The 26,757-nt window shown below is 38.0% G+C and overlaps 1 protein-coding gene across 4 annotated transcripts in view; it reads left to right on the top strand.

Annotated features, from left to right (window-relative positions):
- The window catches only part of LOC106061559 (visual system homeobox 2-like), an 85,732-nt gene that overhangs the window by 29,404 nt on the left and 29,571 nt on the right, over window positions 1-26,757 (top strand). For all 4 annotated transcript variants that reach the window (XR_008777014.1, XR_008777013.1, XR_008777012.1 and 1 more), the window contains exon 3: window positions 11,809-11,896. Coding sequence is in view for 1 of the 4 variants with exons in the window: in XM_056024376.1 (XP_055880351.1) it covers window positions 11,809-11,896 (88 nt within the window). In the remaining 3 variants the exon portion in view is untranslated. The remainder of the gene's footprint in view (window positions 1-11,808; window positions 11,897-26,757) is intronic.

The following is a 26,757-nucleotide window of genomic DNA, read 5'->3' as shown; positions in this document are numbered from 1 at the left end:
CCCGCTCCCATCCCCAGTCATCCTGCGGGAGATTTGGACTAGGAAGTAATTATCTTCAACTCTGAAGGAACATCCTAAACATGTAAAACATTTTAGAAACAAACATTTTTACAAGTTACAGTTACACCAAGCGAAATTGGTATTTTGTAACCAAAGTCAAAATGTAAGACTTCATTAAAAAAACACATAGTCATATACCATTGTATTCAGTGTGGTCAAGTTATACACGTTATATATAAAAAGTTTGTTTGTGAAATCAGTTTCTCCTTGAAGAAGCTGGCCTAGAGCTTCTCTTTCTAGTTAACGCTTGCAACGTTCTACTAGAGCAAGGAGTCTGTCCAATCAGCTTTGCATCCTCCAGTTCTTCTATTCAACAGTCCATCTTAGGAGTGCTACAGAAGACGGTGCGCACAATGTTCATGTCCGTGAATTGACTTCATCAACTCTTCACTGAACACAAAGAAATCGGAAATTCCCACGGAAACTGCGTTCAATATGAAAAGACTTTAGTCCAAGTCGATTTTTAGATGACTCAATGTTGAAATATAAATATTATAGCGGCACGGGCGTAGCCAGGATTTTTTTTCGGGTGGGGGGGGGGATTGGGGGGGGCCCCCGCCGTGGAAACAAATAATATATATATATATATGTGTGTGTGTGTACATAATTAATCTTTATTACATTCTGACCCTTTCGGAAGACGTTTATTGTGTCCTAGAATAGATTCTTCCTGGCATTAGTGGAAAACTTGTAAACTCCCCGCCCTTGCTAGTAAGGGGGTCTGGGGGAGTTCGCAGCGCTCCCCCATCGCGGGGCGAAGCCCCACCGCCGAGCACTATTTCTGGTATTGAAAGCCAACAAAATGCATATTCTGAGGTATCTACAGTGCATTATCTTGCTATTAAAAAGTTTTATTTCAAAAACGTAATGTGCTATTCTTACTAACCTAGACCTTCTCGCGCCGTTCGGCGCATTTTCCGGAAAGCTGTTTCCGCAACTCTTATTTTGCGTAATTCATTTTGTCGGAGAACATGTCCCGCAAAACCTCATGCGACGCTCTGTCGCAACCTTACTAAGGGTTCGACTCCCAGTTCGGCATATGATTTCTTTGATTTAGACCCGATCTCTATGACTGACTCCTAAAATCTGTCTTAGCCATCTTTGTTGAGCCACATTTAGTGTTTTTCAATTTCGGCAGAAGACTATTCACACTTTATTAATGGAGCCCAAGCCACTGGTAGAAATTTGTAACCTTTCTTGACTACGCTCTTGGAATTACATGCCTGTATTTCGTTTTAGATTTTATATCGAATAGAAGGTTTTTTCGTCAAAATCATCTGTTGAGGGGTTTTAATTCAAAACCCCATTAGGCTACAATCATAGAATTTGGTGACTGTAGTTTGCTTTAAAATAATATTGAAGAGAACCCCCCCCCCCCCCTCGGTCAACTAAGTTTTCCCTGGGTGGCCAATTATGGTCGTTTTTTTTTTTTTTACAAAGATATTTATAAACTGTCAAATTTCTAGGAAAATCATTAGAGCCGATTTCCAAATACGCTCCCAACCCCCAGGCAAGCTTCAAGTAAGTTACCGATTTTTGTGATTCGCGAACACATGAAAAGTTTGCAAGATTGTAGGAGGAAAAGTACAAAAAAAGCTGAGGGTAGTGCCAATGTGAATCTAGATTGATACTTTGGTTTTGAAAACTTCTTTTGTAAAAGTTCAAGCCTATCTCCAGTTGAACTTTGCTACCTGTCTCGAGAGTATTCTAAAGTGTCACATCGACCTGGCACTCGTTTGCTAGACTGAGTTAACATTCACTGCTGAATGGAGACTGCAAAGAAGGGGGAAAATGGTCGCTCTGTTAAGTGTTATTTTTTTTTTGTTGGGGGGGGGGACTTTAAAAAAAATTATGTAATTAAGTAAATAAAGCCCGCTTTAAGAGCTAGTTATCTATGGGGCCTAAGCTCATCTGCTTCTTCGGCTGACGGTTAACGAGGGTGACATGTGGCCAGCACAACGACCAATCGCTTTTAATTGACCAATGCCAAACAATATTAAAGAAAATGTGTGTACATTGTGTGCATTTAATACGTGTCTATTTTGTCGAAAATCTTTCTTATAGTTTTTTCTTTATGGCATATAAGAAAGAGAGAGTCTTTGAGTGTTCACCTTTAATTGTGGCTTAGCCAGTTGTCTTCATGGGCACGGAACTATTTCAACAGAACTTGTGGGTTTTCCCGTCCTGTGTCCTAGTCTTTAACTGGCCATTCATGACTGAAGAAATATCCCCAGAATCAGTTGTCTAATCTCTCAAGCATTCCATTTATCAACAATCGACTTCGAAACCGTTGATTTCTTAAAATAACGAAGCATCTGGAATTCTTAGTAGCAAATATCCCCCCCCCCCCCCCCCCCAAAAAAAAAACAAAACCCAGTAAGCCGTAGAAACTACAAGAAACGAGGGGAGAGAACCGATCAATAGCGCCAAACCAGATCTGATTGATGCGGCTGTCTGTAAAGGATTAGCTCCCTCTTAATTAGTGAACGTTAAAGCTTACAAAGAAAGATTCTTCTCTCACGACTTGCTCAGAATCACCGGATGTTCGTTGACTTCTGCACCAAGTCGTTTATTGTATTGTCTGTGGGATGACCTGATGGTCGCACTGTCGTCTGCTTGTCGCCTAATTAGAATAGATCTAATCAGTTGGTCGATAAGTAACCTTTGTTTATCATAAAAAAATGAACTACATTTGTGTGAAACTGGTATAAAAAAAACAAACCAAGAACACAGGCAAATTAGATACCAAGATCACTTTGTTGATACAGAGTTAACAAAAAGTTTATAAGATCAGACACTGTTAATTACAGGAACAGAAGACAACCGAGTTTGTACTTTTACAAAAGGAAGAACTCTTTAATACTTTGAAGAGACGAAGGCTGAGCTGGTTTGGTCATCTTCTAAAGCATGACTCACTTTCTAAAGTGGTCCTCAAAGGTTCAATGGGAAGAGCACGAAGAAATGGAAGAAAATGTCCGAAGAGATGCTGGCTGGACAACATGATAGAACGGACCAGTCTCTCTCCTGATGAATGACTGAAACACTCCTATGACGTAAGACAGAGGAACGGATGAGATGATATCCCAAGAGGAACGGATGAGATGATATCCCAAGAGGAACGGATGAGATGATATCCCAAGAGGAACGGATGAGATGATATCCCAGGAAGAACGGATGAGATGATATCCCAGAGAGTCCATTTCACTTGAACATGTAATAATAAAAAAAAAGGAATTATAAAAATACATTTCTTCTTTACGTTAAGATCAATTATAAAACAAGAAAACCAAAGAATACCACCTTTATACAGCTTATAGAGCGATTATTTTTTCTCTTGATATCTAATGAGTGTTAAATACAAAAATAGAAAATTTTTCCCCTGCTCCAATCCCCCTTACGCCCGAGAAAGAATTCTGGTTAAGCTAATGTCTAGATCTACTCTACTTTAAGTGTATAACATTCCAATGATAGGCTTTTTAGGTTTAGACTACGAGACGACGATGCGCAAAATTTGCCTGAGTTAATAATTAATTTATTAGAATCTTGTTTGTTTGACATGTTTCGGATGTTGCAAATGAGTTGAAGATAGTTTACTTCCTGTCTAAACCTGCCGCAGGACGACGGGGGATGGGAGCGGGCAGGGTTTGAACCCGGTATCATCGCTAAATCCAAACAATAGTCCAACGCAAAACTCATGACCAGGCAGCCATCCTCTTCAAGGAATGCGGAAATACCTTGTCTTGTTATTACCTTGTGTTCCTATGTTTACCTTGTCTTGTTATTACCTTGTGTTCCTATGTTTACCTTGTCTTGTTATTACCTTGTGTGCTGTGTTTACCTTGTCTTGTTATTACCTTGTGTTCCTATGTTTACCTTGTCTTGTTATTACCTTGTGTTCCTATGTTTACCTTGTCTTGTTATTACCTTGTGTGCTATGTTTACCTTGTCTTGTTATTACCTTGTGTGCTATGTTTACCTTGTCTTTGTATTACTTCTAGGTGTGCTATGTTTACCTTGTCTTTGTATTACTTCTAGGTGTGCTATGTTTACCTTGTCTTTGTATTACTTCTAGGTGTGCTATGTTTACCTTGTCTTTGTATTACTTCTAGGTGTGCTATGTTAACCTTGTCTTTGTATTACTCTAGGTGTGCTATGTTAACCTTGTATTTGTATTACTCTAGGTGTGCTGTGTTTACCTTGTCTTTGTATTACTCTAGGTGTGCTGTGTTTACCTTGTATTTGTATTACTCTAGGTGTGCTGTGTTTACCTTGTCTTTGTATTACTTCTAGATGTGCTGTGTTTACCTTGCCTTAGAATGACTGATAGGGGATTTTGATCAAGTAGGTTTACAATAATCTGCTTAATTATCTATCTATCTATCTATCTATCTATCTATCTATCTATCTATCTATCTATCTATCTATCTATCTATCTATCTATCCATCTATCTATCTATCTATCTATCTATCTATCTATCTATCTATCTAATATATTTTTTGGTTAGGCACTTTGAAGCCTTTGCCTTAAAATAATGATATATGGACGATACAATTAGTATTGACTATGTATCTCTATCAGTCTGTCTCTCACACACATAAAACTATTTTCTCCTTGCATCTTCATTCCCCCCCCCCCTTTCTCTCTCTTTCTCACACACAAACACACACACTGAAGCATGCACTAATTCAAGCCCACAATTCATCTAGTTATCTAGAGCATCTTACTTACAAATCTTTCTGTTCTGGAGTTACCGCTCACACATGTGTTCTGTACAAGAGAAGGGGGCGGGATAGAGGGGGGTAAGGGAGAGGATTAGTGACGAGGCTTAACGCTAGGGAAAGAACGCAAACCCCTAGAACTGCGCGGCTTTTACGTTGCATCCACCTTTAAGTCTTGTGTGTTAGTTGAGGAGCTTAAAGGGCGCTGCTTTTCACGTGTACGCTAAGGATATAATACAATAACCCTGTCTTCACGTGTTCGAAGTACAAATAGACAAACAAAGAAAGGTTATGTTGGTTGTAGGTGGTTTAGACTAGACGAGACCGGTTAGGATCTTACGCCTGTGCGTGTGTTTGCGTAAGAAATCTATTTGTTTTTCTATCTCCAAGCTGACTGAGAGATGGCCACTCTAATTCAGACAAAATAAGGTCACTGAGAGATGGCCACTCTAATTCAGACAAAATAAGGTCACTGAGAGATGGCCACTCTAATTCAGACAAAATAAGGTCACTGAGAGATGGCCACTCTAATTCAGACACAATAAGGTCACTGAGAGATGGCCACTCTAATTCAGACAAAATAAGGTCACTGAGAGATGGCCACTCTAATTCAGACAAAATAAGGTCACTGAGAGATGGCCACTCTAATTCAGACAAAATAAGGTCACTGAGAGATGGCCACTCTAATTCAGACACAATAAGGTCACTGAGAGATGGCCACTCTAATTCAGACACAATAAGGTCACTGAGAGATGGCCACCCTAATTCAGACACAATAAGGTCACTGAGAGATGGCCACTCTAATTCAGACACAATAAGGTCACTGAGAGATGGCCACTCTAATTCAGACACAATAAGGTCACTGAGAGATGGCCACTCTAATTCAGACAAAATAAGGTCACTGAGAGATGGCCACTCTAATTCAGACACAATAAGGTCACTGAGAGATGGCCACTCTAATTCAGACACAATAAGGTCACTGAGAGATGGCCACTCTAATTCAGACACAATAAGGTCACTGAGAGATGGCCAATCTAATTCAGACAAAATAAGGTCACTGAGAGATGGCCACTCTAATTCAGACACAATAAGGTCACTGAGAGATGGCCACTCTAATTCAGACAAAATAAGGTCACTGAGAGATGGCCACTCTAATTCAGACACAATAAGGTCACTGAGAGATGGCCACTCTAATTCAGACAAAATAAGGTCACTGAGAGATGGCCACTCTAATTCAGACAAAATAAGGTCACTGAGAGATGGCCACTCTAATTCAGACACAATAAGGTCACTGAGAGATGGCCACTCTAATTCAGACACAATAAGGTCACTGAGAGATGGCCACTCTAATTCAGACACAATAAGGTCACTGAGAGATGGCCACTCTAATTCAGACACAATAAGGTCGTAGAGTTCATTGTGAGGCTGAATGCTCACACTATGTTCATCCTTTCTGATATGTTATTATTCTTTCATTTCTTCTTCCTTACAGGGGCGGACTGGTCACATGAGCATTCGGGCAATGGGCCGGTGGGGTTTCATCAAATGGAACGATTGGAATGACAGTCGGATACGTCAACAAATTCTAACTATTCCCTATTGTGATGTTTGAGTGCCAGCGCTGTCGTAATGTTACGATTTGTTTTGTGCTGCAATTATAGGTGTACAATCCACTTAGGATATAATTCTCAATTAATATCGTGATGCCGGAGATACTAATTTGAACTATTAACTCAAAACTGAAATCTTCTTATTAAATAAATACAAAGCTTTTATTGTGGAACTAGGAATCACTTATGCAACATACATACTACGCAAATATTTAACACAATTTAATTTAAATTCTGTTACTTTAGTCGTCGCTCTCTGAAAACTGAAAATATCCGTCTTTTAAATCCTACCTCCTGCCCCCCCTTTCTAACAAAGTCCAAACTATTTTTAAAGCTTATGGAAAAGCCGTCATCGTTTTAAATTAACGTGTCAGCCATGATGCGCTGCAAATAATCTAAAAATAAATTTCATGCAATAGCTGCTGTACGGTAAGTGACACCCATCAAAGGGCCCACGGACTTTCTCCCCTAACATTGTATAAAATATTTTAGAGTGTAATACACTTTTCCCTTAATAATGGATACTCCCTACCCACATACCCATGATTCTAGTTAGCTTCAATTCATTATACACACTTACTGATGAACAAACAAAACAAAATGAGGCCTACATTTAAGGAAGACTACAGAATACTGAATGTCAAATGGCAGGACAAAATACCAGATACTGAAGTCCTTCGAAGAGCGTGTCTGCAAAGCATCCACACAATCCTGATGCAGTCCCAGCTGCGATGGGCAGGTCACGTCTGCAGAATGGAAGACCACCGCATCCCTAAACGACTCTTGTATGGCCAACTAAGCGAAGGAAAGCGCTCGCAAGGTGTTCAAAGAAAGCGCTTCAGGGACACTCTCAAGGCTTCTCTGAAGGCGTTCAGCATAGACCCAAGCACCTGGGAGACAGAGGCACATGACAGAGCATCATGGCGTCGCGCTGTGAAAACTGGCGCACAGGTTGCTGAGGAAAAAAGAACAATGCTGGCAGAAGAAAAACGTCAGAGAAGAAAAGCAAGGCAAACGACACTAGCTCCAGCTGGAATAACCTACCCAGTGTGCGGCCGAACATTCCGGGCTCACATAGGTCTCACCAGCCACATGAAGAGGCATAAAACCCCAGTGCAAAGCCCTCAGCCCCCTGGATGACAAAGTGGTCATCATCGAACCACGATGGACGAACTATATATATATTTGCCATTAACAACAAAGTCACATATCTCCACACTTGAAGCCAATGCCGGACGGAGAAAGCGACCTCCAAAATGAGAGCCTGTTCTCGTCTTGCCGGACGTCTGGTAACTCTAGCTACCAGTGGCGGAGTGGCTAATGCCCGGTATGCCGGTAAGGCCACCGAAAGGCCTCATGGATGGCACTATGGCACGTATTAAATTGTTAAAGGTTTTATAATATTCTCTTATAAACTGGGCCCTCTGAGCGTCCGGTTTATAAATATCTTCAACAGGTTCTACACTACAGTCTATGACTGATTTTTTCCCGAAATAATGTAATAGTCAACATTGGTAGCATTGCTATTGCAATCTTTTAGGTCATACACTTAGTGATGAATACAGACTTATCTGTTTAGTTATCGATACATTATCTAACCTAACATAATGATTCTAAGGAAAGGTAGGATTGGATGCCCGTCATATGATATACAATTAGTGGGCCTCTTGGTATAGAAATGCCCATCAAGTTCAGACTTGCATATGTAATCAACTCTTTAAAGTAAAGCTAAGGGACCTAACTATCTTCCCTTTCTCAGCTACGATGCAATGACGGAAAACGAAGGTTGAATGGAATTCGCGGATTACTTCCCCTTGTCGCCTGATTTCACTGAACCCTATTGTCTAAGCTCCTCAACAAATTCAAACAAAGTGTCTCTACCTCTTGTTCAATCTAACTGACCATCGCTTGACCACACTTCACTTCGGTCACTTCCCTTTTAAGAAAGTTCAAGTGTTACTTGGACATGAGGGCCAAGGTGTCAGGGATCAAGTACTTCAGGTCTCTTCCTTTTTTTTTTCCTTAGTCAGTCGTACTTTAACACTGGACCAGGGACATGCTCTTAGAATTTGTTGGCCTCTGGCCTTACACGCACCTGAACTGACCGTGGGCGGACTGCCAGCTAGCCACATCAAAGAAAGTTTTCTCAAATTTGGAGAGTGTCTTCTTTCAATCACTTTTTCATTGTCCCAGAACGACATGTCCATCTGGATGAGTTGAACAATGTTTGATGAACTGAGACTTAGAGACTAAGAGAACAATGACAACATCTTGTACATCTTGACAATCGCCTGGTGGTGGGGAGACATTCTGTCTTGAAGTTTAATCACTTGTCAATACAATGTATCTCTTATAGATTACAGAGGTTACTTGAAAAGAGAAGACAACTCGTCTGGAGCGATCCGACCCATTGGAAGAAACCAACGTCATCTTTGAGGCTGTGAAAATGGATAAATATTGAGACTATGTATAAGGCTAAACAGAATCTGAAACACAGTTCTCTTCTCTTTGTTTACTAGGCTATTTCTAGTGGGGATTTTCATACATGGCGGAAAACATAAATATAGCAAGCATTCTGGTGTATCCGGTCATTCTTGTGTAAAAATACAATAGAAAGTGTTGATATGCTATAATTTTTAAAAGTTACATGCATTTTTTTTTGCTCATTATTGCACTGCATAATTGTTTCAACTTTTCTATTTGAGACTTTTTTTTTATTGGAAATTTTAAAGTTAAACTAGCATCCTTGACATTGGTTAGTTAATTGTGAAAATCTTTAAATAATCCATTTTTAAATTATGTGAATAATTGAATGCAGCATACAATAGAAAGAATAGAAAGCGATATGTAGAGATGTGGTGGCAATGTAAAGGTATTTAAAATAAAAGTAAATATAAAGAGAGAGAGAGAGAGAGAGATTCTATGTGGTACAGGAATAGCTTTGAACTTTGATTTTTTAGTGCTCAAAGTAAGTAAAAAAAAGTTTCCCTTTCACTTTCGATCTATGGGGCAGATGATGTTAAGGTCATCTGTTTCTGTGGCCAACGGTTAGGTTAACGAGCAGGGTGTTATGTGGCCAACACAACGACCAACAACGACCAACCGCCTTTACTTTCCCCAACTAAAGTCAGGTACCCATTAGAGTTGGGAGGACTCAGGGGCGCCCTAAAAATCCCGAAATTCAAAATCAGCCTTCATCGAGATTCGAACCCAGGACCCCAGATTCGGAATCCGAGCGCTTAACCACTCAGCCGCCGCGCCCCCCTTAGTGCTCAAAAGTACACACAAATTCTCCTATGCCACCAAAAATAATTGATAGTTATCCGCATAGATATTTCAAACGTTTCACACACAGAAATGTTGACTAACCAAAGTGAACAGTGTTTCAAAGTATTTAGTACATGCAATGACTGAGCATTCTAACATACCACTACCTGTTTCTAACTACATTGCGTTCATATTTTAGTTAGGGAAGGGATCTAGCTTTAAATTCCAGACAATGAAATGACTTGCTAATATTTGAATCTGCTCCATTCACCTTCTCCCTCCCACCTCTTTTTCTCCCCTTTCCCATTTGTTTTTTTTTTTTCGGTTGTTTAAAATATGGGAGAGAACTCTCAATGCCATCGCCTGAACCAGCGTCATTGACGACAATGCGATCCTCTCCCCTGTCTGATTTGGACATTTCTCTGACACCCAAGTGGTTGGATCAGCTAATTAGAGGTCCTGTTGCTAATCCAATCACTGGTCGTTGAATCGATCTCCCTTCTGGTCAGGTGCTTGACCTACATTTTCTTTTCATTCAAAACATCTGGAACTCAACTTCCACTCTCTTAAGTCTAGTTTTTTTTTTCTCTTTTGATTAGATAACAATGAACGTTTCTGAACACACACACACACACACACACACTGAGTGACGTCAAATGTTTGCAGGTTTATGTAAAGAGGTGTGGGGCAGGGAAACAAGGATGAAAAAAAATGGCGCCCGAGAATTTAATAACAGCGATGAGTTCTGTAAAAATTCTGATATAAGTGGTCGAACCTGTAAAAAGGATCGATAGATTGGTTTCAAAAAAAAAAATCTTATCCGAAATGTTTACTTTTGTACAATGTTATCGACGCAGTAAAAGTTTCCACTAGAAGGACACAGTTTGGTGCTGACTCAAGAACATAGTTTAAAATACAGTTTGGTGCTGACTCAAGAACATAGTTTAAAATACAGTTTGGTGCTGACTCAAGAACATAGTTTAAAATACAGTTTGGTGCTGACTCAAGAACATAGTTTAAAATACAGTTTGGTGCTGACTCAAGAACATAGTTTAAAATACAGTTTGGTGCTGACTCAAGAACATAGTTTAAAATACAGTTTGGTGCTGACTCAAGAACATAGTTTAAAATACAGTTTGGTGCTGAATCAAGAACATAGTTTAAAATACAGTTTGGTGCTGACTCAAGAACATAGTTTAAAATACAGTTTGGTGCTGACTCAAGAACATAGTTTAAAATACAGTTTGGTGCTGACTCAAGAACATAGTTTAAAATACAGTTTGGTGCTGAATCAAGAACATAGTTTAAAATACAGTTTGGTGCTGAATCAAGAACATAGTTTAAAATACAGTTTGGTGCTGACTCAAGAACATAGTTTAAAATACAGTTTGGTGCTGACTCAAGAACATAGTTTAAAATACAGTTTGGTGCTGACTCAAGAACATAGTTTAAAATACAGTTTGGTGCTGAATCAAGAACATAGTTTAAAATACAGTTTGGTGCTGACTCAAGAACATAGTTTAAAATACAGTTTGGTGCTGAATCAAGAACATAGTTTAAAATACAGTTTGGTGCTGACTCAAGAACATAGTTTAAAATACAGTTTGGTGCTGACTCAAGAACATAGTTTAAAATACAGTTTGGTGCTGACTCAAGAACATAGTTTAAAATACAGTTTGGTGCTGACTCAAGAACATAGTTTAAAATACAGTTTGGTGCTGACTCAAGAACATAGTTTAAAATCATAGTAAGCGTCATTGAAGTCTTGAACTATAACAACCATATAGAACAGTGAAAGTCATTGGTTCCAGATTACTGTAAACTTATATAGCGTTATTGTTGTGCCTCTCTAGCCCTTTTATGGCATGTTAGCCAGAGCTAAGTTGATAAGCTTTATCTCTATTTTATGTGATGCTCAATAATTTTTTTTTTATTTTGGGGGGGGGGGGGGGGTCACGTACTACGTATTACTATATCACTAATTAACTGATCGAATCTTTTTAAAATGATTAATTCTCACCGTTGACAAAGTCTCATTAAAGTAGATACACGTTATCTTTAATACATTTTCAATAGAGCAGATGACACACTGGCCTATTTAGACAATGTTCAGTGGCCTAACCTTTTGTTTCACTTCTGCTTGTTGTTGCAGTGCCCCACCAAGCCTACTTACACCCAGACAAGCCCCAGGACGCTAGCACTTTGTCAGGCAAGAAGTCAAAGAAGAGGAGACGTCACAGGTGAGTAAGCCCGTTCTGTACTCCCACGACCAGACCAACTGGCTCATAAGAAATGTCTTAGTGACATGCATGTGACGATTTGAAACAGCGCTGGGATTTGTAGGCACAGAGATAGTGCTGTAGAAGTCATAGTGCAAAGGGGCTCATTTTCGCCCTAACCAATTACCCAAAAGAGGCCAACACAGAGTCGAGTTCATACATGGCGCGAGGGAGCTCAATGCATCCAACCCATAACCGATAGGGGTGGACGATTTTTTTTTTTGCCATTTTACCCTCAAGTTTCAAAAAGGGGAGGCGGGGACTATCGTATTTTGAAACATTGGTCCACGGATACTTTGCTACACCTCTAGGCACATTGGTCCACGGATACTTTGCTACACCTCTAGGCACATTGGTCCACGGATACTTTGCTACACCTCTAGGCACATTGGTCCACGGATACTTTGCTACGCCTCTAGGCACATTGGTCCACGGATACTTTGCTACGCCTCTAGGCACATTGGTCCACGGATACTTTGCTACGCCTCTAGGCACATTGGTCCACGGATACTTTGCTACACCTCTAGGCACATTGGTCCACGGATACTTTGCTACGCCTCTAGGCACATTGGTCCACGGATACTTTGCTACGCCTCTAGGCACATTGGTCCACGGATACTTTGCTACGCCTCTAGGCACATTGGTCCACGGATACTTTGCTACGCCTCTAGGCACATTGGTCCACGGATACTTTGCTACGCCTCTAGGCACATTGGTCCACGGATACTTTGCTACGCCTCTAGGCATATTGGTCCACGGATACTTTGCTACGCCTCTAGGCACAATGTTCCAAATTCTTTTCCTAGGAACAGATTAGTTTTTGTTTTTTTTTGTTTTTTTTTTGTTTATAATAAATGCTATGACTATTGTTAGCTAGTCTAGAGAATGGCAGCACTCTGTTATGGAATTCGTCTGTATAAGACGAAAACATCTTTGAGTTCTAGACAAGACTTTGTTGGAAGCAATCCATCTGGATACAGGACACATGAAAGTCTTTGAGTTCTAGACAAGACTTTGTTGGAAGCAATCCATCAGGATACAGGACACATGAAAGTCTTTGAGTTCTAGACAAGACTTTGTTGGAAGCAATCCATCAGGATACAGGACACACGAAACTCTTTGACGAAACACCGTCAAAATGATGATTGTTATTCCGTTATAAATCAATGAACTATGTAGATTCTCTGATTGTATTGACTAGTTGTGTTTGTGTTTAATTCAACTGCTCTACTGTAAGCTAACTTTTGAAGGAATGAGAAAGATGGTCAAAATATTTATTTGAAGTTGAATTTTCGCTCGTCGTATACTTCCTGGATAGTAAAGTTGATAGAGTATGTAACGCATTTCAAGTACCCTTGCGGCCTACTGGGCAGATCATGAAGAGGTCTTCTGTTTCTATCGCCGACGGTTAACGAGGGTATCACGTGGCCAGAAAACGATCAAGCGTCTTTACTCAAGCATCTTTACTCATCAAATGTAGGTACCCATCAGAGTTGGCTGGACTCAAGAGTGTCCTAAAAATCCCGAATTTTTTTTTCACCGAAATAGGATCTCTCAGTGCTTGAACACTCAGATACCAGCCCCCCCCCTCCCGTCCTTAAATTGACAGAGTCTTGCGCTAAGAACTCGAATATAATGGGTTCCATCCCCATAATGAAGTGTTGTTTTTTTCTCTCATTATTAACCAATGACAAAAAAATAAATATAAATGTTTAGTTAACTCTAGTATTTAAACATAAAATAGTTATTCATTTTTTTATTCATTTTATCTGTTTTCTTAATGGAAAATTAAGCTCATCAAATGTGATTTTAAATTTTTATTGAAAATTTATCTCTTGAAATTTTCTGTCTCTGTTGCTGTCCAGACTCCAGTCTGGCGTTGTCCCGGTCACAAAACACCATGGCCGTTGAGTGCTTCTTTCTATGCTCTGTAAATCTTGTGGCGGTTGGGGCAGACTATGCTGCCGTCCAGTGCCCAGGGCTGCCACGTAGTATAGAGTACACTGCGCCCGTATTTGTTTCAATGTAACCCATAGACCGTGGGATAGTTACATAAGAACATCCAGAAATAGGTACATTTTCTTGACGCTGAAGACTGCGGAGCCAGTATTCACCCTCCACTAATAGAAAAAGAAAAAAGATGCCGCTTCTCCTCTGAATGAATAAACCTAACTCGGACACGTCTCTTCAGAATGTCGGAGCCCACCATTTTGTTGTAGTTAGCCTTAGCGTTATGCTAGCATCCCTCGCCCGCACCAAACATTTATTTTAATAACTCTTGTAGCATCACAATGTTGACATTTGAGTTTTAATTGGGCCATTATGTTGGCAACTAGCTTCTACTTGATACACTTTGAACTGGTCGATACTTTGGTAAGTGCTCCACTTTATAGAAGTTGTTGGTTTGAAATAGCTCCTCGATGTAATGGAATAGCAATAAGTCAAAATAAAATCATTTCACGATAACACAATATCTTTTGAGTGAAGACTTACAACAAGTCATCACTTGAGATTTTCTGTCCATGTAGTTCAGACTTGAGTTCAAACAGCTGGCACCGTTTATATTGAAGAAGAGGGGGAGGGGAGACTAAATCTGAGAGGAAATAAATCATCTTAACCTGTTCCCTTGGTGTCAAAGGGCCGGTCCTACAGGTTGCGGGGCCCTATGCGAAACGGATTGCGCGGGGCCCAATTTGAGTTGTGATAAAGATAATAAGTGAAAATTAAGATTTTGTATTGGAAAATAAATTCGTGTTTGCATTTTACTAAGTACAAAATCACTGTCAAATAAACTTTACAAGCCATCTACAGAAGATAGTAGTTTTCCAATAAAAAGCCGATAAACATTCAGATCTGCCTTTTAGATTTACTATCGACTCGCAAAATATCGCTTTATATATATATATATATATATATAAGAGGTCGAGATAGATTTAGATCTATTATACAGGCAGGTGGTCGACTTTAGGGGGCGGTCAAATCATTATCTCAGGTTACTTTTCAAAAAAATGTTATTAAGTAGAAAAAAAATTACTTAAATATTTTAAATTCTAATTATTCTATTATCCTTAGAAAATCTAAACAATATTTGTTCATGAGAAATTATTTTGGAAACAAGAACAAATAAAGCAGCGTGCGAGGGATTCCCAAGGATTTTTTCCATAAGCGCCTACGCATTTCTAGCCTTGAATTTTCGCGGGTTGTTTGTCATATTTGTATTAAGTCGAATAGCCCGCAATGTAAGTAGATTTTTTCTGGTAATTTAAAAGTCAATTTTAAAAACATTTTCACTTGGGGGGGGGTGGTGCTAGTTCCTCTCATATGGAGGGGGAAGGGCGCAACTTCCTGACAAAAACGGATGTTACGGAGAGTGTGGTAAGAAGAGGTGAAGCGATTGATTGTTGGTTATGCAGTGACCATGATGACATTAACGTAAATGAAAAGTAAAGACTTTATTTTTGTTGTAAGCTAGATTTTATTTCAATACCAGTTTCTATTTCATTACTTTTAGATCTATATCTCAAGTTAAATCTGTGAATAATAAAAGTTATATTAAGTCTCTGTTCAAAAAGAAGTTTATTCAAGTGATTTAAAGTTTATTTATTTATAAAATATAAAAAGCCTTCATCGGTTCAGCTGTACTAGCCACCAGGAACTACAAGCCAACTAGCCACCAGGAACTACAAGCCAACAAGCCACCTGGAACTACAAGCCAACTAGCCACCTGGAACTACAAGCCAACAAGCGACCATCAACAGGGTTGGGGGGGGGGGCGGCAAAAGAATGTATAGACCTCTTGCTAACTTGAGCGGAAACATGTGCCGCATCTTCAATTCTATCTCCAGCCTTACAAATGATGTAGACAACACAATTTCCGAAATAAACAACAACAACAACGTTTTAGTGAAGTTTCATAACGTCACTTTGGAGTCTACGCACAGTGTTGGATTAATAGAAATGAAAAATCAAAACTAAAAATTGTGACTAAGTTTCTTTTCTATTTTATTACATTCTTAAAACAATTCACGGACCTCACTGTGGAAGCCTACATTGCTCCTCTGGGCTCCAGCTTCTAAACGGGGCTCGAACGGAAATGTTGTTATCTAGTGAGTCGCCACCCGGGAATGTGAGAAACACTGTCTTACTATGTTTTAGTTCAAGTCATTGTTTAAGTGACTTGTACTTTGGATTATTTACTTTGTTTTAAACTCAAGAAAAATATTCAGCGCTGATTTACTTCATTTGTTGGATACATTTGTAGGCATCTCTGAATCCGTGTATGTAAAATGTTTTACATGTTTCGGATGTTCCGTCAGAGTTGAAGATAATTACTTCCTAGTCCAAACCTCCGGTAGGACGAAGGGGGACGGGAGCGGGCAGGGTTTGAACCCTGGACCATCGATAAATCTGAACGACAGTCCAGCGTGCAAATCGCACGACCAGGCAGCCATAATGTATGTCAGATACAATGAACATCTCTCCAAAAATACAATAGTGATAATTATTATGAAAGTGCACAGAACGTTGAAAAAGTTCCACTGTCAATGGCTTTTGTAGTTCGAGATTTTTTTCCGGATTTTTCTTTACCTTACAATAACAAACAAGTTAACATATCCATGTCCAGACCATGTAACACTGTTGACCAGTCAAAGTTATTTAGAAATTGTATATAGATCATGATCATTTAAATTGTTCATTGTAACATACCCAGCGCAGCTCATCAATTATAATCGTCGCAAATACAGGAGCATAAGCCAGTAATCAGAACGAGATCAGTTTTTAAAGTTGATCCCAAAGAACCAAAACGTCTTAGTTCTGAAGGCACGTACATCCGAAATTGTTGCGTGACTCCTAGTTGTACTTCAGGGCTACAACAACTGGGCGAACATGAACGGGGAAAATGGAATTTGACTGCTCAACAGTGTTACAAAAGATGGATTTATATCAAATGGCACTTTTGGAACAGTGTCCAGCGCAGTCTTAATAGATTTTTTTTTTTGTAGAAAAAAAAAAAGCGGGGAGGGCGGCATTTTTAATTTAGCACGCAGGCGGCCACAACCCTCGCGGCGGCCCTGGATCTATATTTGTTTGATAGTGACTATTAAAGTTAATTAAGTATTTAAAGTTCTTGTTTTGGTTAAAATTCGGCTTATTATTGCATTTTCATTAAATGAAAGCTGACAATGCCTTTTTTTTAATCGCGAGTAGGATTGGCGTTTTCCATATTGAATGACACATCAAAATGACAATTTTGTCTGTTTTAAGATTTGCATCAGTTTTCAGAACATTTAATAATCTCAGGACATTTTCATGACTTTTTCTTATATTTTATAATTTCAGGAGAATTCCAGGAAGCCATTAATAAGTTAAAATGGATTAATTTAATAATTTGCACCTAGAATTGGTATCGCGCGGGACCTACGAAAATGCGGGACCCACTGCGGCCGCATAGGTTGCAGTGGCCTAAGACCGGCCCTGATTGGTGACCCTTAGTTTTTTTTTTATAGCTTGTTTACTTTTAAACTGTGTAGGCTAGTACAACTAAACCGATGTAGGCGTTTTATACTTTGAATTGTAGAACTTGTAATAGTTTGAATACACTTCTTCTTTTTAAAATCAAAACTAAATATAAATTTTATGACAATGTAGACAAAATCAACTTTAGATGAAATGAATTAAATATTGTAGTAATATCTATATATATAATTCTCTTCTTCCCTCAAGAGTTTGGACAAGAAAAAGAAATAAAGGAAAGATCACTCTTTTATTTCTGCGGATAGAGTTATCCCACGAACTTTACGAGCCTTGCGTGTAGCGAAGTCATACAGTATATCATAAAAATTATATTTCCTACATAGATCACGCTCAATAGCAAGAATTAACAAATGTTTTAAATCTATCTACGAGAATTGTTGAACTAAAGTAATTCTTCATTAGTTTGAGGTGCGAGAAGCTTCTTTCACCAGATTCCAAAATTACGGGATAATGGCGATTTTTTTTTTATCGCGCGTAGGATTGGCATTTTCCTTATTGAATGACACCCCAAAATGACAATTTTTGTCTAGATCTATATATTTCAGGAGATTCGTATGAGTTTTCTAAAGATTTTAATAATTTCGGGATATTTCCAGGACTTTTTTTGTATATTTTGCAATTTCAGGAGATTTTCAGGAGCTCCTGGTAAATTAACAGCAGGCCGAAGGAAATCTGTTATAAGTTATACAATGGTTTAATTTAATAATTTATACACCTAGAATTAGCGCGGGTCCTATGAAATTGCGGGGCCCACTGCACTTTTCCCTAATCGACTTCAAAACAAACAACATTTTATCTATTGTAGCAAGATAATAAAAATATGAATATAAATTTATTTTAAAGATTTATGTTATAAAATTTTAGTATGAAGACCAAATATGACAATTTTAAAAAGGACTATGCTAATTATGCAAAGCTATCTAAATTTTTGATGAGAAAATAATAGCCTTATTGACATATGAAATTTATATTATTGATATCTATACATATATGAGATCTCACATTAACTTCTGAAAACTCAAAACACTTATCGACTTGTATCTAAAGGTGAAGGGAGACAATAAATAGCAAATTTTAAAACCATTTAAATCAAACAAAAGAATATTCCTCTCTTCTGTCTCTACACCTATAGTTGTTGACTATTACAATTCATTATTTTCAAAATTAGGCAACTTGAAAAAGAGAAACTCGTTTGTTGCATTTTATGCATTATGCTTGATATAATGTATGCTGTATGGATGTGTGGGTGAGTGACAAGAACCGAGTTCCAATCCCTTCTCGATTAGAATTATGTTTGCTGACCGCCTAAAGGCAGAACGGAAGCCTGCTCCCAGATAGACTCTCTTAAAACCACACTGTAGAGTAGACCCTAACGCTCTGCTTTAAGCACGAAAGATGCGCCATAAAAAGTGTATTATCCATTTCAGTATTCAAGTGCAATACATAACTATTTGTTCCTTTCAATGTGAACTTGAACCAATGTCTTAGGACAAAGATTTGAAGTTCTCTTCCTAATTCTACTCACATCATTTTTTTTTTAAACTTTTATTTTTTTTACTCGTGAAAATAAACTCGAGCATTGTAATGTTGGTTCTATTAAACGAACACCACTCTTACAAACACATTGTAATGTTGGTTCTATTAAACGAACACCACTCTTACAAACACATTGTAATGTTGGTTCTATTAAACGAACACCACTCTTACAAACACATTGTAATGTTGGTTCTATTAAACGAACACCACTCTTACAAACACTTTATGTAGATACAGATTTTATTAAACAAACAAACAAGCAAAACCTTAGTTTGTGCTATACGTATTGTATACATTGTTTTTCACTTTAATTGCTGTGAAACGTGTAGGTGGCTTTTACTTTGAAAAGGCTATTAGTTTTATAACCTACATTAAGATGGTGCGCAAATGTATAACTAGGTCAATAGATTTAGTTCATGTTTGCAAAGAATTTTTTAGTGTAGTGCTGTAAGCCGAGTGACGTAAGCGGAAAGACAGTGTTGTCAAATATTTGTTCCCTTTGACGTCATTCGGAAAAATTAATTTTACGAAAAATGAAACATTTCAAAACCAAGGTAACGGTCGACCTTGAGTTTTCTAGATGTGGCCATTAAGTTGACTCTTTAGGATACACCTAGACCAAGAAAACATCGTTAGAACCGTTTTGGAAATAAAATGTTTAGATTTTAGTAAAATATATATTGTAATAACTTAAGGGAGGCAACTCAACGAGGCCACGATGTTTATTCACAGGCCATCACAAGTACACTAACACAACATCTGTCTCTAGCACAGTCTCTACATCTAGATTCTAGACTTGGGCGGGACTTGTGCTCTTCTTTCTGATGTCAACCTCCGTCTCAGTCTGGTGTCTGGCAGTGCGCACCTTCTGCACTTCTAGGATGGAGGTGCGCATGGCATCAATATAGATTTATATACAAGAATTGCTCGTATAAGAGTATATGATAATAATAATAAAGAGTTATGTTCATGTCTCCTGTGTGAAAATGATCTACATGATATTGACAAGACAACTAGTTACCAAATTTGGATGATTACACTCCAAGTCGTCCAGCATAAGGTTCTATCTGCCCAGGAAGGAGGGAGGTAGCGGACTGCAGAATATGTACACATTTTACATGACGGAAGTTTAAAAAAAATAAAAAGCTCCACGCCTATAGCAAAGAAATCTTTTCTTTCCTTTCCTATGCAACTCCATACATCAATCATGTCATTCAATGTGTAATAGATCTAGACTAACAATAATAAATCTGTGCGATTAGAAATATGTTTACCAATTTTTGAATTGTTTAGCACAGCTTCATGCTTTTAACTTTGATCCTATCACTAGTATGGACAAGCTGGGAGAAAAAAAAAAAGGGGGGGGGGGATGTATTTATACACCAAAAAATAAAATAAAATGGAACGACTTGAATTCGAGCTCGGGATCTCAAGCTTCCTAAAGGCGACACTTTGCTAGCGAATCGCAAATAGAAAGTTTTATAGTTATCTATTATTTGCTTCTACTAAGTATTAAGGGGTTAATTAAACTTATACAACCATATCAGTCAAGTACAATGTCTTTCCCTTATTCAAAATTAACCCATTATAAAATCACTTAATGTTAATTAATTAATTCGTTTTATTTAGAAAAGGGGAAGATGAATCGTGCAGTATTTAGATATGGTTATGTTTGTGCGATGCTATCCCTTATATAAGCTTTATTTTTCTTTGAAATATTTTTTGATATTTTGCTGTTCTAATTTTTTGTTCGCTCAAGTTTAATTTCCCGCCATTCACCTGACTTAAGACTTGACGTTATTTCATTGCCAATCTCAGGTCCGAATAGACAAACGACACGTCACCTTGTCTACAGTGATTTCAATTGAGTCACGTGACGTTGATGTTTATGTTTAGAGACACACTAGGCTAGCAGGCATACGACAGTTAAACACGATTATTTCCCTTTGAATTAAAGTGAACGCGCCAAGCAACTGATCACCGCTGGAAAAACACAATTAGTTATTCTGCCAAATTATGCGGCCTACCTGCTTGCACGCGGGATCGATGACCCACAAATTGTCGGCGGTCCTGCAAATTGTTGTCTGCCAGAGGCGGTACGTTTATCTAAAGTCATGAAACATCCACTGCGTGTCCTAGATTCAGAAAGAGGATAACATAATGCTAGAACAATCAAACGAAACAAACATTTCATTTCACAATATTTAAACTTTTTAATTAACTAAGAAAAGCATTTTTTTTAAATGCATGATAATAGTGAAGACTGTTACAAAATACTTTAGTGCGTATTATTTGTTTAGATTTTATCATAAACTCTTCTCATTGTTATGTAAAGTAGCTACACTACATAGCACATGCAACTATAACTTACAAATAGAAAAACAAAACGTCATGAAATATGAACAGCCTACATATATAGAGACACATTCCTTATTCCATACGCTAAAACTAATTCATACAAGTACTCTTTCTTCCTTAGTGCCATTAGAGAATGGAATGGGTTGCCTGAATCAGCCAGGAAAACCAATGAATAGCAGAATTTAAGTCATCGATTAACATGCATGACTAGATGAACACATGAAATGCGTAGGACGTAATGTCTGTAATCTATAAGAATTTAAGTCATTGATTAACATGCATGACTAGATGAACACATGAAATGCGTAGGACGTAACGTCTGTAATCTATAAGAATTTAAGTCATTGATTAACATGCATGACTAGATGAACACATGAAATGCGTAGGACGTAACGTCTGTAATCTATAAGAATTTAAGTCATTGATTAACATGCATGACTAGATGAACACATGAAATGCGTAGGACGTAACGTCTGTAATCTATAAGAATTTAAGTCATTGATTAACATGCATGACTAGATGAACACATGAAATGCGTAGGACGTAACGTCTGTAATCTATAAGAATTTAAGAACACTCTCATTGAACAGCTTTGAAGTCTGGTCTCTCACCAGACTAGTGACACCAGTTCATCTCAATAGTTTATACCCGTCAACGTTTCTCAGACCCCGTTGGTCACCGGGACGTTACAGAAGACGATTACACCAATAAGGAAACTAAACACTTCTACTTTGGGGTACCTAAGGACTTATTTCATTGCACTATCGGAGATGGAAGAGAGATGAAAGAGAGAGAGAATGGAAAATAATGAGATAAAAGAGAGAGAGAGCGGAGAATAAAGGAACAAGAGAGAGACAGAGAGAGAGAGAGAGAAAAGGCGGAAAATAAAGAGATAAATAGAGAGTGTAAAAAAAGGAGATAAAAGAGAGAGAGAGAGAACGGAAAATAAAGAGAGAGAAAAAGAAAAAACACCAAACTTGGAAGTTGCGACTTGTGGTGAATACAAGGCGACTGCTTATAATTATAGGTCTACAAGTCTAGAGACAGAGGCAACCAGAGTAGATACAGTATCTGTTCTATGTAACGTCTAGAGACAGAGGCCACCAGAGTAGATACAGTATCTGTTCTATCTAACGAAGACGATCGATCGAAACTTCGGCTCACAACTTGTCTTCATCTCAGAAGAAGGGGGGGGGGGAGGCGGAGAGGGGGACTTTATGGTTCAAGCCAGCACGTGCAACGCTGGCGATGGTCGCACGCGCCATGAAGATGCGTGGCAGAGTCTTTGACCAAATTAGGCTTTGAAAATTGGCCCAATTACAGGCGCTCTCTTCTGCGAGGAAGGAGGGGGGGTCCTAATTAGGATGTTTAGCTGTTACAGCGAGGGCCATTGGTTAGAGGGATGGGGAGGCTAGGTCTGCTTCTGTAGGCAAAGGATGTAATGGGCGGCTGTGTAAAGGGGGAGGGTGGGGGCTGGGATACTTGCGGATGGCTGGGTGCTGGACGATGTATAATTAGCTCAAAAGATTGATTGGAAGGTTTTATTTTAGCCTTCCCTATTACCGCCCCTTAATTTGACCTTGACCCATTCTTTCTTGTCTTTACCTTAACTCCAGCTGTCACTCGATATGCCGCCTTCGTTAGTTTGAAGTACAGTGTACACTACCAACTGCTTTGGCGGCTTCTTATTAGTCATAGAATCTGAATAGCAAGGGCAAGAACGAATGCCACAGGTCAGTCTATACCGATATGACATGTCAATAGGATTAAAAACAATAACATTTTTTAGTTGACATTAACCACATTCGTTAGTAGCCTACTAATTTCTAGGTTTGCATTTTACTTTTTTTGTTTTTAATTAGCAGAGACTATCACGAACATACATGCGCCTGAGTTACTTCCCTTCGTTCGGATTTTGGTCTTTACTTTCTGATTCCCATATGTTACTATTACAATGAGTCACTGACTAAGTCAATAAGTCAGTCAGTTATTTCGTTATTCAATCAGTCATTTGCTCATTCAGTCAACCATTAACTTTCTCACCCACTCGAAAACTCACTTATTCACTAATTCATTCATTCATTCATTCAATCACTCACTTACACTCACTCACTTACACTCACTCACTTACACCCACTTACACTCACTCACTCCTCAAATCGCTTGCTTACAGCAACTTACAAATAAAACGTCAGTTTGGAGTCTCTCCATGTATCACCTTGGTTGTGGCTCTGTCTTGCCGTCCAGTGGCTGCGTGTGGTAGGCCTTCCGGAGTGTCCTCTTAATGGTCTCAGACTCAAACCTTGCTGCTCTCACGTTGTATAATAGAGATCAAGCTGTTTTATATAAATCACGTTTGTATAATAGAGATCAAAGCTGTGTTATATAAATCACGTTTGTATAATAGAGATCAAGCTGTGTTATATAAATCACGTTGTATAATAGAGATCAAAGCTGTGTTATATAAATCACGTTTGTATAATAGAGATCAAGCTGTGTTATATAAATCACGTTTGTATAATAGAGATCAAAGCTGTGTTATATAAATCACGTTGTATAATAGAGATTAAAGCTGTGTTATATAAATCACGTTGTATAATAGAGATCAAAGCTGTGTTATATAAATCACGTTGTATAATAGAGATCAAAGCTGTGTTATATAAATCACGTTTGTATAATAGAGATCAAAGCTGTGTTATATAAATCACGTTGTATAATAGAGATCAAAGCTGTGTTATATAAATCACGTTTGTATAATAGAGATCAAGCTGTGTTATATAAATCACGTTTGTATAATAGAGATCAAAGCTGTGTTATATAAATCACGTTTGTATAATAGAGATCAAAGCTGTGTTATATAAATCACGTTGTATAATAGAGATCAAAGCTGTGTTATATAAATCACGTTGTATAATAGAGATCAAAGCTGTGTTATATAAATCACGTTTGTATAATAGAGATCAAAGCTGTGTTATATAAATCACGTTTGTATAATAGAGATCAAAGCTGTGTTATATAAATCACGTTGTATAATAGAGATCAAAGCTGTGTTATATAAATCACGTTGTATAATAGAGATCAAAGCTGTGTTATATAAATCACGTTGTATAATAGAGATCAAAGCTGTGTTATATAAATCACGTTGTATAATAGAGATCAAAGCTGTGTTATATAAATCACGTTGTATAATAGAGATCAAAGCTGTGTTATATAAATCACGTTTGTATAATAGAGATCAAGCTGTGTTATATAAATCACGTTGTATAATAGAGATCAAAGCTGTGTTATATAAATCACGTTGTATAATAGAGATCAAGCTGTGTTATATAAATCACGTTGTATAATAGAGATCAAAGCTGTGTTATATAAATCACGTTGTATAATAGAGATCAAGCTGTGTTATATAAATCACGTTGTATAATAGAGATCAAAGCTGTGTTATATAAATCACGTTGTATAATAGAGATCAAAGCTGTGTTATATAAATCACGTTGTATAATAGAGATCAAGCTGTGTTATATAAATCACGTTGTATAATAGAGATCAAAGCTGTGTTATATAAATCACGTTGTATAATAGAGATCAAGCTGTGTTATATAAATCACGTTGTATAATAGAGATCAAAGCTGTGTTATATAAATCACGTTGTATAATAGAGATCAAAGCTGTGTTATATAAATCACGTTGTATAATAGAGATCAAGCTGTGTTATATAAATCACGTTGTATAATAGAGATCAAAGCTGTGTTATATAAATCACGTTGTATAATAGAGATCAAGCTGTGTTATATAAATCACGTTGTATAATAGAGATCAAAGCTGTGTTATATAAATCACGTTGTATACTAGAGATCAAAGCTGTGTTATATAAATCACGTTGTATAATAGAGATCAAAGCTGCTTGTAGACTACTCGCGTGCTCGACTTCTAGAAGATGAGACTTATGAATGAAGGAGACAATGAACTTTTGACTATATATAGGCCAGTGAGGTCCTTCATACATCCATTTACTTATTCTTTTTCTTCCCTATTATCTACCTGGTTTTATATCTTGTAGAATTGTTTCCGGTAGTCCGTTTATAATATAAAGTGTATACACCATCTCAGCTTTTAGGGTTCCTCAATTCTGATCGAGACATCAAAAGAACTGATCATGTTTATGACACAGACTCAGAACTCTTCAAAGTTCTGTGCGGCTGGAGGTTCACATCTTTCTACAAGGAAACTGTCTTGATCAATGTTAAACGTTGTCTCAAAGAAGCTATTTTGTATCCGGCTTCTGTGAAAAGGTCACAGCTTTCCAGGATATGCTCCACCATTAGAAGCTCAATTCCAGTTAGGTCATGTATTCCACCAGTGAAAAGGTCTTTCAGCTAAATGTCTAACAGTGTCTATGTGAAGAAAGGTCGCGTACAATATCCTGAGCTTTTTGTTCGGATGTTAACTAAATCTATAAACAGAGTTTTAAAAAATGTCTGCCCTATGGGGAAATGATCCAGACTGTAGCTGCTACAGCAAAGAGAGATTGAATGAACGACTGAAAGATCGTGATTACCAGCGGGCTAAATACACAATTTGAGACTCACCGCGAAAATTCATCTATTTAACGACTGGAAAATTAACCCGTTCAAGTTAGGATTAGAAGCGTGCAGCTGAAGCTAACTACAGAACAGAGGAGGAGGAGGACGATTATCTGGGGCGACCTTTCTGCAGCTCCTGAATAGCAGGCGCGTGAGTCCCGGGTCATGAAGCCGATCAAACGTGTATCTCTGTGACACGTGATGTACGTGAGTACACAGTGCGTAGCGCTTTTGTGGTAGGCTACGCAGGTCTTATTGACCGAGTCACTGAAGTCTGCAGTTTGATTGAATTCAATTGGTTCTGAAGACATTGTATCGACATTTCTAGGTTGTGTCACACAGCGCTTAAGGCAAGATCCTTGCCATGAAAAACGTCACAGTAAATAATTATTAGGAGTTGATTAGTTCTATAGTTAGATGGAGTGTTTGTTCTCCTTAAATGTGCTAAATACGCTAGTAGTTCACTCTTGACTGATTGAATGATTGACTGGTGAAATCAAGTTTATGTTCACTGGACGTCTATTAGAGTCTAACTCTACAAACTCGAGGTAGGTGACGTTTTGGCGCAGCCGTTTAGGCCCGAGAGGTTTTGACAACAATTTATAAAACATAAAACTTTTTCATAATATACATTGTTGTTGTTTGTTCACTAGACTTGACTTCAGAAATTTTTTTTTTAATTGGAGGTCTTATATTTTCGTGTGAAAACAAAAATTACATTGATTTTTGTTTCTATCAAGGTTCCCTTTTTTTTTTGTTTTGGAAAAAGAGGGGGGGGGGACAATATGAAAAACCACACACATTATAATGTTA

This window comes from Biomphalaria glabrata, chromosome 3 (genome assembly GCF_947242115.1).
Source record: "Biomphalaria glabrata chromosome 3, xgBioGlab47.1, whole genome shotgun sequence".
In the NCBI taxonomy this organism is placed as follows: Eukaryota; Metazoa; Mollusca; class Gastropoda; family Planorbidae; genus Biomphalaria; species Biomphalaria glabrata.
The sequence above is the reverse complement of the archived record's forward strand: the minus strand, read 5'-3'. Positions and strand labels throughout refer to the sequence as shown.